This window comes from Mustela nigripes, chromosome 15 (assembly GCF_022355385.1).
Source record: "Mustela nigripes isolate SB6536 chromosome 15, MUSNIG.SB6536, whole genome shotgun sequence".
In the NCBI taxonomy this organism is placed as follows: domain Eukaryota; kingdom Metazoa; phylum Chordata; class Mammalia; order Carnivora; family Mustelidae; genus Mustela; species Mustela nigripes.
The window spans coordinates 70,597,953-70,613,177 of record NC_081571.1 but is presented as its reverse complement, the minus strand read 5'-3'; the positions used below and the strand labels follow the sequence as shown (position 1 = coordinate 70,613,177).

Genomic DNA, 15,225 nt, shown 5'->3' with positions numbered 1-15,225 from the left:
AGATAAACTCTAAATGGATGAAAGACCTCAATGTGAAACAGGAATCCATCAAAATCCTAGAGGAGAACACCAGCAGCAACCTCCTTGACATTGGCCACAGCGACTTTCAAGACAGGTCTCTAAAGACAAGGGAAACAAAAGCAAAAATGAACTTTTGGGACTTCAGTCAAGATAAAAAGCTTTTGCACAGGATAGGAAACAAGTCAACAAAACTAAGAGCCAACCCATGGAATGGGAGAAGGTATTTGCAGATGACCTATCAGATAAAGGGCTAGGATCCAAGATCTATTAAAAGCTTCTCAAACTCAACACCCAAAAAACAAATAATCCAGTCAAGAAATGGGCAGAAGATGTGAAAGACATACAAATGTCTTCCAAAGAAGACATACAAATGCGAACAGACATGTGAAAAAAAGTTCCACGTCATTAGCTATCAGGGAAATTGAAATCAAAATCACAATGAGATACCACCTTATACCAGTTAGAGTGACAAAAATTAACAAGACAGGAAACAAGTGTTCCATGAAGAGGATATGGAGAAAGGGGAAACCTCTTACACTGTTGGTGGAAATGCAAGGTGATGCAGCCACTCTGGAAAACAGTATGGAGTTTCCTCAAAAAATTAAAAGTAGAACTACCCTACGACCCAGCAATTGCACTACTAGGTATTTACCCCAAAGATACAGGCTTAATGAAAAGAAGGGGGACCTGCACCCCAATGTTCATAGCAGCAATGTCCACAGTAATCAAACTGTGAAAGGAGGTGAGATGCCCTTCAACAGATGAGTGGATAAAGAAGATGTGGTCCATATATATTACTCAGCCATCTGAAAGGATGCATACCCACCATTTGCATCAACGTAGATGGAACTGAAGGGGATTATGCTAATGAAATAAGTCAAGCAGAGAAGGACAACTATCATATGGTTTCACTCATGTGGAACATAAGCAATAGCATGGAGGACCACTGGGGAAGTGAGGGAAAACTGAATGGGAAGAAATCAGAGAGGGAGACAAACCATGAAAGACTCTGGACTCCAGGAAGCAAACTGAGGGTTACAGAAGGGAGGGGGTGGGAGGATGGAGTAACGAATGACGGGAGTTTAGGAGGACACATGATGTTATGAGCACTGGGTGTTCTGTGCAACTAATGATTCGTTGAACACTGCATCCAAAACTAATGATGTGTTATATGTTGGATAATTGAACATAATAAAAAAAATTAAAAAACCAATCTTTAGGGGCATCTGGGTGACTCAGTGGGTTAAAGCCTCTGCCTTCAGCTCAGGTCATGGTCCCAGCGTCCTGGGATTGAACCCCACATTGGGCTCTCTGCTCGGCGGGGAGCCTGCTTCCTCCTCTCTCTGCCCGCCTCTCTGCCTACTTGTGATCTCTGTCTGTCAAATAAATAAATAAAATCTTTAAAAAATTAAGTATTTTAAAAATAAAAATTTTTAAATATCAGATTTTAACAGACACTTCAGCAAAGATGATGATCAAGTGGCAATAAGTCCATGGAAAGATGCTGAAGATGATTAGTCATTAGGGAAATGAGGATTAAAACTACAATGAATAATTCCACATACCATTAAAATGGTTGATACTAAAAAGACCATACTAAGTGTTGACAAGGGTACATACATTGCTGATGAGCAGGTAAAAATGCTGTAACCCTGTTGGTGGGAATGCAAGCTGGTGCAGCCACTTTGGAAAACAGTATGGAGGTCCCTCAAAAAATTAAAAATAGAGCTGCCCTCTGACCTGGCAATTGCACTGCTGGTCATTTACCTCAAAGATACAGATGTAGTGAAAAGAAGGGCCACATGCACCTCAATGCTCATAGCAGCAATGTCCACGATAGCCAAATTGTGGAAAGAGCCAGGATGCCTTTCAATGGGCAGATGAGTGGATAACGAAGATATGGTTCATATATACAATGGAGTATTACTCTGCCATCAGAAAGGATGAATACCCAACTTCTGCATCAGCATAGACGGGACCGGAGGAGATTATGCTGAGTGAGATAAGTCAAGCAGAGAAGGACAATTATATGGTTTCACTTACATGTGGAGCATAAGGAATAGCATGGAGGACATTAGGAGAAGGAAGGGGAAAATGGCGGAGGGGGTGGACGAACCACGAGAGACTATGGACTCTGAGAAACAAACAGGGTTTTTGGAGGGTGGGGGATGGGGGGATGGGTTGGCGCAGTGATGGGTATTAAGGAGTGTACGTACTGCACGGAGCACTGGGTGTTACATGCAAACAGTGCATCATGCAACACAACGTCAAAAACTCTACAGTGACTAACATAATAAAAAAAAAACAAAAATTACTGTAGACATTTTGAAAAACAGTTTGGCAGTTTCTTATGAATTTGAATTTACTCCTACCCTATGACCAGTCAATCTACTTCAAGGGAAATAAAAGTATAAGTCTAGGGGTGCCTGGGTGGCTCAGTGGGTTAAAGCCTCTGCCTTCAGCTCAGGTCATGATCCCAGGGTCCTGGGATGGAGCCCCGCATCAGGCTCTGTGCTCTGCGGGGAGCCTGCTTCCCCCTCTCTCTCTGCCTGCCTCTCTGCCAAATTTAAATAAATAGATCTTTGTAAAAAGTATATGTCTATATAGAGGCTTGTGCATGAATTGATGTAGCAGCTTTATTTGGAAAGTCCAAATCCTACAACCCCCCATATTCATTATCTATCGCTCCCTAACAACTTACCAGAAAACATAGCCACTTGCAATAACAAATAGTTGCAGTGGGCCGGGAATCTGGGCCTGACGTAGCTGAGCATTCTGCTCCACAGGCACTAATGAGGCTGAAATCATCTTGGCCCAGGGATGGCCATCTCCTCTGAGGACCTGACTGGGCTCAGTCACGCACGTGCTTGTAGGCAGGACTGTGAGGCCTTTGTCACTTATGAGGCTCATTTGCCTTGTAAACTTTCTTTAACCCAGGTGTCAACAGTCTTTGCTTAGAAAGCCTGGAGCATTATTTCCTAACAGAAAAAGAAAGGGTCCCCTCCGAATCCGGAGGGCATGGTGCCAGCACGTTGACAGCAATGGCAAGAGCGGGCCCAGCGCGGGTGACCAGTGTGCTGGTTCAGGACGGGCGGAGGCGGTGCAGCTGTCCATTTGGGGGCATGTGGGGTGGTGGGTGTCTGGGCTCCCCACTGCATCCCTGATGTCAAGGGTGATGTCCAGGACAGCTTTGGGCACAGTTCTAGCCCCCGGGTTCATCGTCACACAAGATGATTGGGCCATAGTAAGTATGTTAGTAGCTTAAAAATCGATATCTTAGATCTATGAATGTTTTTTTGAGCTTGTTTTTAATCTAGTTGGCATCATCAAGCTCATTCCCTCTGCCTAATTTCTGTTACCTTGTTGAAATCATGTTTCTATAGGATCTCCCCAATAATATGATTTACCAAGTCGCCATTAAGTCTCTTCCTCAAGACTGGCTGTGGTGTGAAACGTGGTGCGACGACGACTCCAAACAGAGAGCCAAAACCATTGATCTGGTGAGTGTGTGCGCGATCGTCTGCGTGCAAGCACACGTGAATGTGTTCAAGGAGAATAGTTTCTCTTTTACAGCCAGGATGGCACCCCCATGACACCCTGCTGCTTCGTCTCTCATGTACTGTGGTGTTCACTGAGGTTGGCCAAGTACAGAGCTGTGTCAGGGGGCCTCCAGGACCACCCCCAGGGTTGAGGAATCACTAAAAGGACTCCCAGGACTCAGAATATCACCCTGCTCGTGGCAGGGTTTCATGCCATATCCACACAGGGAAGAGGTGTGGGGGGCAAAGTTCAGAGCAAGCCAGGGGCAGGCTTCCAAGAGCCCTCTCCCTGGGCAGTCACGCGGGACCAGCTCAACCCTGAAGCCTTGAGGAATTCCACAGCACGGGTGAGGTGGTGTGCCCCAGGGCAGCTCTTCAGGAACCCAGTGTGCAGGATTCTTACCGGGGCCGCTCGCAAGCACTCCCCCTGCCTGTCGCATATCAGGCACTTAAAAAGGAAATACACTGAAAATTCCCAACATCCAAAAGGAAAGCAGGTTCAGTATAAAGCATGGGTTGGCACACTTGAGGCACTGTTGTACTAGTCTTACCAGGAATGATGGCAACACTCCTGAAACCCACGTTCCCAGATGCCGGCCAAGGGCCGTCCATGCAAGCAGCCGTGTGAGGGACGGCGATCTGGGGCTCGCTGCTCTGCTCTCTCGGCGCTTCTCAGGGGCGTCTGAAAGGAAGGCCAGGAGCTGCCTGAAGTGCTCATGGATTAACTTTCATCTTAATGTATAACCAGTTTGGTTCTCCTGCCAGTATTTTTCCCAAATGAAGACGACCGAAATAATTCTGTGTCTACTAAATTATCCTTTACGTGTCTGCTTTTCTTCCTTTTGAGAAATTTATTTTCATTTTGATTTTAAGCAGATCCTATGCTACACAGTGTAACTCTCCTAGATGTGAAGTATTTGAAACTAATTTATTGTCCAGCTGTCTCGAACTCACATTCCAATACTTTATTATCTTTAATAGCTATGAGATACTGACATTCTTTTTCTTCAGAAAGAATTTCTTCTTTCTGAAGAAAAAGAATGTATTTTGTGCTAATTTAAGTTTTAAATAATTATTTATAAGTTCTTCGATAAAAAATAAGCTGTCAAAATATTAGCATTCATACAATTTTGAACAAAAGACAAGACAATAAAATAGACATTTTTCTAGAAATTGAATGACATTTTTCTAGAAATTCTAGAATCTCTATACATTAGAAATGTATAGAAAAAAACGTAGCAGGCCAGTATGTCAGGTTGCAACCAAAGGTGATAGAATGTAGCAGAAATAAGTAAGATGGCACTGTTAAGAAGAAAGAATGGGGGACGCCTGGGTGGCTCAGTTGGTTGGACGACTACCTTCGGCTCAGGTCATGATCCTGGATTCCTGGGATCCAGTCCCGCATCAGGCTCCCAGCTCCATGGGGAGTCTGCTTCTCTCTCTGACCTTCTCCTTGCTCATGCTCTCTCTCACTGTCTCTGTCTCAAATAAATAAATAAAATATTTAAAAAAAAAAAAAAAAGAAGAAAGAAGGGAATTTTCTAAAGAGAGGTCAAGGACATTACTGAACGAAATGCCTAAGAGATTGTTAAGGTTGTGCTGGGACGTAAAAGGTTGGGACTCGTACATTCGTGACGGAGGGTCTCCTGGGGGTCTCTAGTACTTAGGTTAGCATAAACTAACTATAACCCTAAATTTCAGTTGTTTCTCCCTCACCTGAGTACAGATCTATGTGAATATTCTGTCCGTGAGTAGCTTCCCTGTCCCCCATGACTCAGGGACCACCCTCCGTCCACTTGGGGCTCCTTCATCCTCTGAGGTCCTGTCTTCTCTGTATCCATCTGGAGCTGATCTGCCCAGGATGGCGGCCACTTGCCACATGTGGACCCTGAGCACTTAAAATGTTGCTAGTCTGAACTGAGATGGGCTGTAAAGTGTAAGATAGATTTTCAAGACTTGGTACAATAATAAGGTAAAAACATCTTATTACTAACTTATTACATATTGACTGATCATTTGGACATAGTTGGTTAAGTAAAATACAGCATTAAAATTTATTGCACCTGTTCTTTTTGTACTTTTCTATGTCGCTCCTGGAAAATTTAAGATGACATATATAGTTTCCATCATTATTTCTCTTGTGTAGTGTTGATCTGGAGGGGAGGGAAGAAGTGGCAGGAATGCTTCCTGACTCCTAAAAGCCGTGGCCCCCTTGGGTGGGCATTGGTTGTGTGGCCACATGTAATGAAAGAGGGGCTGAGGAATGGCCTTCCCAATGCGCAGCTACTGCCTAGGGATGGGTCTACATAGAGAAAAGGTGGCGTAAATTTTGGTGGACAGCTAGCCATCCCTCCCACAGAAACACTTCACAATGAGAGACCGTGCTAATTTGGGCGAGCTCCTTGGGGAAAAAGTTAAGGGAGTGCCGAAAAACCCCGAGGAAGTGGCCTAATGAAGAGAGGAAAGCACGATTAATGGCATTGAAGGTGAGGAGAGCATTTCTGAATGTCATGATACTCTGCGCCGTTTCCATCAGGGTACCTCAACCTGGGCATTACTGACATTTAGGACCGAGTGATCCCTAACGGTGGGGACCTTCCTGCACTCTGGGGGATGTTTTGCACGTCCCTGGCCTTACCCACTAGATGGCAGTAGCACCCCGCCCCCCCAGTCCTGACACCCAAAATGTGTCCAGACCTTGTCAGAGCTCCCCTGAGGGGCAGAATAGCACCACTGATCGAGATTATAGGGGGGAAATATTGTAGCACAAAAATCAAGGAAAAATAGTAATTTTGACAGTTTCTGACACAAAATGAAAGAAAATAGTTTCATTATCTTCACTTTATCGAACGTATGGTCTGTAAGGTTAATTTCCGCGAAGAAAATCCTCTTTTCCCACTTACTTCAGGAATATAGGACTACAGAGAACAGCCGCAGTGGAATGGACTGAAAATATCTGGTGAGGAAAGGATCCAGACACGAGGCTCATGGCTCATAACCAGGCGCTTTCGCACGGGAATTAAGGAGGAAGCAGGTTGAGGCAGCTCCACGGGAATGCCGCGTCGAGCGGGCTGCCACGTGCGGCCTCCGTGACTGCCTTGTAGGGAGCAGACGGGCGGCTCGTGGAGCTGCGGGGGTCCGTGCTCCCACCGCCGCCCCGCGTGGCTCCGTCACGGCGTCTCCGTTCCGCCCAGGGCTCCGGCCGCACACTCTGGGGGCCCCTGTGACCTCTCTCCTCACACCTCCCGCGCAGCGCATCAGCAGACCTCGTCCTCCGCACTGTCGCCTACGTCCGCAGTCAGATCCTTCTCCTACGAGACTTTTGCCTTTTTAGCCTTTTAATTTCCCAAGGAACTCCATGGTAGGACCAGTTGCTCGCTGAGTCGTTTAACTGGGTCCTGTGTCAGTGGAACCTTGGAGACTGTCTTCCTCCTCTGTGTGGAGCACTAGACACCCCCCCCCACACACACACACACACAGACACACACACTGTATGGGTCTTGCCAGACAACCCCCCACACACACACACACGCACTCTGTATGGGTCTCGCCAGACACCCCCCTCTAGACACACACACGGACATAGACATAGACACACACACAAACTGTATGGGTCTCGCCTCTAGTGAGCTGCGGTTGGAACCTGACTGCGGAGCCACACCCACTGGTTTTCCCCTGTGTCAGGTAGACTAGTTAATATTTCCAGACATGAGATTTATAAACTACTCTGCCTTTCACACCTGTCAATATTTTGACAAATGAGTTCCAGTTAACTGATTTTCTTCTTCCAGTTAACTGACTTTAAAGATCATCTCAGTTGCTAAATAGAAGCGAGGCGTAAGAAGCGGAATGGTCATTTTTGCTAAAGAAACTCATGGGATTTCTAAAGGCTAACCAATACTTTTGTCTGTGGAAAACGGAAAGCATATAAACCAGACATTAGCCCAAAGAAAAGATAAAAAATATTTGTTAATGGAGTCTATGTTCTTTTACAGAATGGTCATGGAATTAGATCTTTTGTCAAAACAGTTTGCAGAATTGTTTGACAGACTACTTGTTAACCATCAGAATGTTTAGGGCGCCTGGGTGGCTCGGTCCTTAAGCATCTGTCTGCGGCTCAGGTCATGATCCTGGGGTTCTGGGATGGAGCCCCGCATTAGGCTCCCCGCTTGGCAGGGAACCTGCTTCTCCCTCTCCCACTTCCCCTGCTTGTGTTCCCTCTCTCACTGTGTCTCTCTGTCAAATAAATAAAATCTTTAAAAAAAAAAAAAAAAGAAGATCAGAATGTTTTTAAAATAATTTTTGCTTAAATTTCTGATTGAGGGATGCCTGGGTGGCTCAGTCGGTTAAGCATATGTCTTTGGCTTGGGTTATGATCCGGGGTCCTCGGCTCAAGTCCCTCATCCGGCTTCTCCCTCTGCCTGCTTCTCCCCCTGGTTGTGCTTTCTCTCTCTCTCTCTAACAAAGAAATAAGTAAAATCTTTAAAAAGTAAAAAATTTCTGATTGAGGTGTTTGCATTAAACACTGCTCGCATAAAGTATGATTTGTCATTTCACTTGATCCTTTCCCCATTCAGCTAACTTAAGAACTTTAAATAATTGGTGCTTAGGACTCAGCTTTTTACAAAATGCATTTTTGTTTGCTCTAGTGACTTAGTAACGTCCTCAGGCATTTCCTTCACGTTTCCCGAACAGTGATCAGTCCTTCCTCCCTCTCTTCCTACTTTGCTTCCTTCTTTCCTTCGTTGAAGTATAACGAACATACAAGGGCAATAGCTTTTCATTAATAAAACTTTATTTACATTTTCAGTGTAATAATCCCAAAACAAAAGAACCCAAGCTACAAGCTGCTGCCAGGATTGTCCCAGAATGGGTGGAGTATGACACTGAGATCCGGCGACTGTTAGATCACCTGGAAAACAAGAAGAAAAATGCAAGTAAGTCACCCTTCTGCGGTGGTGTCAGAACCATGCATCGCATTAACTGAGACTATAATAGATTACAAACTAATTTCTTGGTGAATTTATTAAATGATGAGATCAGAATTTCTTTAAGGAATTTCCTTTTTATGTGGACTAAGCTCACAAATTAAAAACGTGGACAGAGACTCTCTTCCCCATGCAGAGAACTTCACGCAGAGCCCAGTGCGGCGGCGTCAGCCTCCCGACACCAGCAGTAAAAAATCGAAGTAGCAAAATGCCCGTCTTTAACATTACACCGAATTTCCCAAATGGGAAAATCCAAGCCCTGAGTTTTAGTAAAAGACTTACATAGTAACTAGAAATATTACCTCCTATCTCCTAAATTAATCTCCTACAGAATAGGGATTTCCCATGGGTTCCTGGTTCGAGCAGCCTTAGTCAGGGCTGCAGCGTGACTAGGATCCCATGAGCTTCCATTTCCAAGATTAAACCGTGGTTACCTGGGCATTTCATCACTCTGCATAAACCTTCAACAAATGAGTGTTGAATATTCCTTTAAAGCCGATACAAACTTCCTGATTGCCTCATAATTCTCTTTCCTCATCAGTGCCTAGTTCTCTGTTTTTCTTTACTCTTTTTTAAAAAATAGCACTGAGCTCCAGTCTGTGTTACAGACTTTTCACAGGTTATATTAATCCTCAACAATAATTCTTTCCAGTGTTTCAAAATAAAATTCTTAATTTTATTAAGCTTTATTTTTTCAAGACATTCAAATGTTAAATATAAACATAAAAATGTTGTATGTAAACTTTCTCACATAAGCATGAAGTTGTGTTCATCTTGACTTTGTGTATTCCTTAACAAAACCAGTGTATTATTTTCTGAGAAGTTCAGTATTTAAAACACACTCGTGTATTTTTAATTAATAAATTAAATAATTTTTTAAAGATTTTATTTATTTATTTGACAGACAGAGATCATAAGCAGGCAGAGAGGTAGGCAGAGAGAGAGGGAGAGGAGGAAGCAGGCTCCCTGCTGAGCAGAGAGCCCGATGCAGGACTCGATCCCAGGACCCTGAGATCATGATCTGAGCCAAAGGCAGAGGCTTAACCCACTGAGCCACCCAGATGTCCCAATAAATTAAATAATTTAATTAAGTCACCATTTCAGTGCAGAAGAAGACTCTGTCAGTGTTGTGATGTAACCATTTCGAAGAGAAAGAGAAGACAGAAGGGGGAGAAAGGAAGAAAGGAAATTTTACGTAATTATCTAAAAATTTTTTAATGTGCAGAACATGAGATGAAATGTTTCTCTTTCAAATTGGAAAGAGTTAAAGGGTTAATAATATCCAGTGTTAGCAAGGATATTGACAAGTGAGCACTCTAATGTACTTACACATACAATAGCTGTATACATTAAGGAAATATTACCATATGTATAAAAATTAAAAATATGTGTGCCCTTTGACCCAGCAATTCACTTTAACAAATTTATGTTATAAAAGAGAAATGATGGGGTGCCTGGGTGGCTCAGTCGTTTAGGCCGACTCTTTGATTTCAGCTCAGGTCTTGATCTCAGGGTTGTGGGATCAAGCCCCCCATTGGGCTCAATGCTCAGTAGGGGGTCACCTTGAGATTCTCTTTCCTCCTCTCCCTCTGCCCCTCCCCCCACACGCAGACACACATACTCTCTGTCAAATAAATAAATCTTTTTAAAAATAAATAATTTTAAAAAGAAATGATATATGTATACATATGATTGTTATACTGTTGTTTTTAATGAGATAGAAATAATTTCTCCATTGGGGCACCTGAGTGGCTACATCTGGTTGGTTAAGCTTCCATCTCTTGATCTACTACTCAGCTCAGGTCTTGATCTCAAGGTCATGAGTTCAATCCCTGTGCTGGGCTCCATGCTGGGCGTGACCTACTTTTAAAAAAGAAATAAATAATTTAAGAGACTATTGATTATATAAACATTATTATACACAAACAATGAAATATAGTGTAGCCTTTCAAGAGAATTGAGATAAATATATTTTGCTGACAGCATATTTTAAGTTAAAAACATAAAGTAATATTTGTAATATGATTGACTCCATCTTAAAGAAAAATAGCATGTTTGTGTTTACCTATGTATTTATATATAATAATAAGAGAAGTTTTAAAAAGTTTTATGAAAGATTATTGCATTTTTTACTTAATTTTGAATTACAAATGTAAGATATGTTGTAAACAGTAAAACAATATGGAAGTATATAGTATACTCAGACACAAAGGGGCCATCATTTTTAAGGCTACGGTATACATTTCATAACTCTTGCATTTCTCATAGCAGCTGTATTATTTTTCTAGGGACCACTGCCCAAGTGGCTTAAACAGTAGAAATTTTTTGTCTCACGGTGCTGGCAGCTTAAAGTCCAAGATCCAGATGTCATTAGGGTGGGTTCCTTTTGAGGGCAGTGAGGGAGGATCTATCAGAATTTCTTCCCAACTTGTAGGCGGCCGTTCTCTCTCTGGCTCCCTGTACCTTGTCTTCACTCTCCATGTATCTGTGTGCAGATGTCCTCACCCAACAAGGACACCACTCCTGTTGGATTAGGGTGTAACCTAATGGCATCATTTTAACTTCATTATCTCTGTAAAGACTCTATTTCCAAATAAGGTCACTTTCTGAAGTTCTGCAAATTAGAATTCCACCATATAAATTTTGGAGGGAAACTGTTCAATCCATAACATGAATGGAGTTGAGGATATTGTCGTATGTTTAAGGGCCATTTGTCATGTCTCTTGTTTTCCATTTATTCTTGTCCTAACGCTCATTTTTTCCTAGAGGATTGTTGTCCAACCCTGGAAAGAAATTAATGATCTTTATTCCAGAGATTTGTGTTGCCGCCTTTATCATAAACTAAATCCCAGTATTATTTATGTCTCATGTGGCACATTTTTTATCCTGTTCCATTGATCTCTGACTGTACATGTGCCTCTTTCACACTCCTTTAATTATTGAACATTTGTAGCAAGTTTTAATATTGAATAGGGCTTATCTCCCCTCATTACTATTTTGTTTTTGTTGTTTTCCTGGTACTCCTGTTCATTTTTCCATATAAGCTTTAGAATCATCTTATCTAGGCTGAAATTTTTCAGGTTTTTTGGGGGGATGGTAGGGGTTGGAAGGAAGATTATGTTAAATTTGTTAATTAGGTTAGGAAGTACTGACATCTTCATGAAATCTGTTCTTCCCATCTAAGAGCATGTTGTATCTTTCTATATGTTCAGGTTCATTTTATGTTTGTCAAGAATCATAACATTTTAGTCATCTAAATTTTATACGTTACCTTTTTAAGCTCATTCCTAGACATTTCATTTTTATGTTAGTATTATGAATGGGATTTTCTCTTACAATGTATCTTCTTACTGGTGGTTACTTGTATACAGAAAAACTATTGTTTTTTTGTGTATGAATTTTTATTTCTGTGATCATACTGAGTTTTCATTTATAGTAATATTTAAGTTGATTCTCTTGATTTTTCCCCCCAAAGATTATTTGCAAACAAGAATAATTTTTACTCTTCCTTTCTAATGTTATACCTCACATTGCTTTTTCTCATCTAATTGCTTGGGCTGATATCTCTAACAGGATGTTAACAATAGTAGTGCACTAGGCCTCTTTCTCACTTTGCCTGGCCAACCTTCTGTGTTTCCCTGTTAAGTAGGATAATCACTTTGGACTACGAAAATTTATTATGTGGAGGAAATAGCCATTGATTCCTATTTTAATGAATGTTTTTATCAATAATGAGTTGCACTTAGCACTGCATATTAACTAACTAGAATTTGAAAAGAGAAAAGAGAATGGGTTTCTTTGATCGAATGCCTCCTCAAGAGCAATGGAGGTGACTATCTGTTTTTTATATTTGATTTATCAATATGACAAATTTTATTAATGTATTTCTTGATATTGACTCATCCCCGTGTTCCAGGTTTAAACTCAGCTTGGTCATGACCTATTATTCTTTATTTTTCCTTTTTTAAAGTTGAGATATAATTGACAGATACAACTTTATATTAGTTTCAGGTGTATAACATGACTTATTATTCATATGTATTGCAAATGCTTCTTCTGCATCCATTGAGATGATCATATTTTTATCCTTTCATTTTGTTGATGTCGTGTATCATGTTGATTGATTTGTGGATATCGAGCCATCCTTGCTCTCTAGAACACATCCCACTTGATCATGGTGTGTGATCTTTTTAACGTATTGTTGAATTTGGTTTGCTAATATTTTGTTGAGGATTTTTACATCTTTGTTTATCAAGAATATTGGTCCATAATTTTCTTCTCTTGTAGTGTCCTTTTCTGGTTTGGGGGTCAAGTTAATGCTGGCCTTATAAAGTGAGTTCGGATATGTTCCTTCCTTATCTATTGTTTGGAAAAGTTTAAGAAGGATTGGTATTAATTATTCCTTTAATGTTTGGTAGAATTCACCAGGGAAGCCATCTGGTCCTGGACTTTTGTGTCTCAGGAGGTTTTGATTACCGGTTCAGTCTCCTTGCTAGTAATTGGTTTGTTTAGGCATTCTATTCCTTCATGAATCCCTATATTCATGATAAGTTGAATGTTTTTAGGAATTTATTCATTTCTTCTAGGTTGTCCCAGTTTCTTGGCATATCATTGTTCATAATAGTCTTTTATGATCCTTTGTATTTCTGTAGTTATATTTTCTTTTTATATTTCCTACTTTTCCTCCTCTGTTCAGGGAATTTTTTTTTTTTTACTTCTATTGATTTTTTTTTTTTAAGAGGGCAATGGCATCTTAATTTTTGACAGGATCTTTTTCTCTCCTTGTTCCTTTTGAATTTCAGTTTCTTGTTTTATGGTTTCATTGAATTTCATTTTCAGAATAATCTGGAAAATATTAGAATTATCTTAAGTACCTCTTTGGTTCTCTTTGTTATCTTCTTTCTTTTGGGTATGTTGTTTGTTTATCTTGGGCCTTTTTTCTTTTGCTATGGGTCTTCCTCAAATGTGTGGAGATCCTTGGCTATTTTTATATTTTTAAGAGTAAAAGATTAGATTGCTCAATACAGAGAGCTGGCAAGGGTCTTCTCTGTTTAAAAATGTCTTTTTTTTCCAATAGGCTTTTTCCCTGAGTGGGAGGGTTGATCAGAAGCTCTGGGTACATTAGCATGTGCAGAATTGACAGATTCCTCTCTGGACATACGGGCATGGAACAGATAAAGGTCATGCTACACACCAGCCTGGCCAAAAGCCAAAATGACAGCATTTTATTCAAGAGCATTGACACTCATATGAAAATCAGTCTCTGTCTCTCTGTCGCTCTCTCAGTAGGTTGTTGAATTTTTCTTCCAAAAGTCATTTTCTCCTTTTTGTCTTGTAATAAACAGCCTGACCAATTCCCTGTGAAATGCAGGGGACAGAATGAGAGTGGGAGGCTGAGAAGCACAGATTTTCCTGACAGTGTTTCAGTTACTGCTTCACATTCTCACTCACGCGCCACCAGTGTTTGCTGTCAGGAGGTTCTCTTCTGTTGGAAAAATCACCTCCTCTTCCCTGCCATGTGGTCGTGTATCAGCTCTATGTTCTGTCTTCCATTTTTAGAAATTCATTCATAACTCTGCTCCAATGATGTCTCATAACCACCTCCCCCATTCTCATTATTGTTGCTCCCTTTTGTATTTCTTTATTATCTCTCAAGTGGAATTTAGTAAAGAGAGAAACAGAGTCTAACATCTTGAAGTGTGGAATAGGATGCATTTAAATTGTACTTTCATTCATTTCTGCCTGAAAATGTCACTTTAAATATCAGTGTTTTAAAATCGGTTCATGTGTGACACCTCAGTGATGCGGAGACCCTTTTGGTCTCCAGAAGTCTTCACTAGGACTGATCCTGTCACAGCCGTGTCAGCATCTGTCAGTGTTGGAGCGCTCCGTCTCTGCCACCTCCGAGGACCCCCACATGTGGCTGCTGCTCTCTGTTGGTCCATTGTGTTAACAGGAGGCTCTTGGTACACGCCGAGTAAACGATCAGGATTTTTCAGGGCTTCCATGGCCAGGCAGTGTGCTAGGTTTCAGAGATAACAGAGATCAAAAAAGATGTGGTCCTTGCCCTACTAGACTCATGAGAACCCCCTTCTAGGTGATAAAATGTTAAGCGTTTGTGATACAATATAGTAAGTGCCATCATGTACAAAGAACGAATCTCATTTCCCATAAGCAAATAGGTACCAAACAAACGAAAGGATCCCTACTCAGCAGCTGTGCTTTTTCTGTATCTCTTACTTTGGTGAGAGTTAGCTAGTAAGTGCATCTGATATTCAAGATTTCAATAACTCAGTACATTTTCCTCCTCTACAGTTTTGACGCACGATGAGCTCTAGCGCTGGCTTCCAGGAGAAAGACAGTGAGAAGAAATCTGCCACCTGCTGGGGAAGTGTGGAACTACTGCTAAGACTTTTGGAAATTTCATTAAAGATCAGTGACCTATTCTTCAATTTAAATAATATTAATTATTTAAAAATACATGTACTTAATGTATTGAATAAGTTTAAGTTATATAAAAAATGACCATCGAGTATTTAAAACTAGATTTTTTTTTTCTCTATTGCTTGAAACACTGGGTTTTCACCCATTAAAGTGGTACTTTGCCAGATCACCCAGTAGAACGTCAGTGAACTAGCTGGTCCTCACAGGGACGTAGCAAACCAACTCTGTCTGTG

The 15,225-nt window shown here is 41.3% G+C and overlaps 1 protein-coding gene across 1 annotated transcript in view; it reads left to right on the top strand.

Annotated features, from left to right (window-relative positions):
- The window catches only part of UGGT2 (UDP-glucose glycoprotein glucosyltransferase 2), a 186,389-nt gene extending 171,389 nt beyond the window's left edge, over positions 1-15,000 (top strand). Inside the window, exons 37-39 of the mRNA XM_059377462.1 lie at positions 3,405-3,521; positions 8,371-8,497; positions 14,864-15,000. Coding sequence (XP_059233445.1) covers positions 3,405-3,521; positions 8,371-8,497; positions 14,864-14,886 — 267 coding nt within the window. The 3' untranslated portion in view covers positions 14,887-15,000. The remainder of the gene's footprint in view (positions 1-3,404; positions 3,522-8,370; positions 8,498-14,863) is intronic.
- Positions 15,001-15,225: the final 225 nt, after the last annotated feature.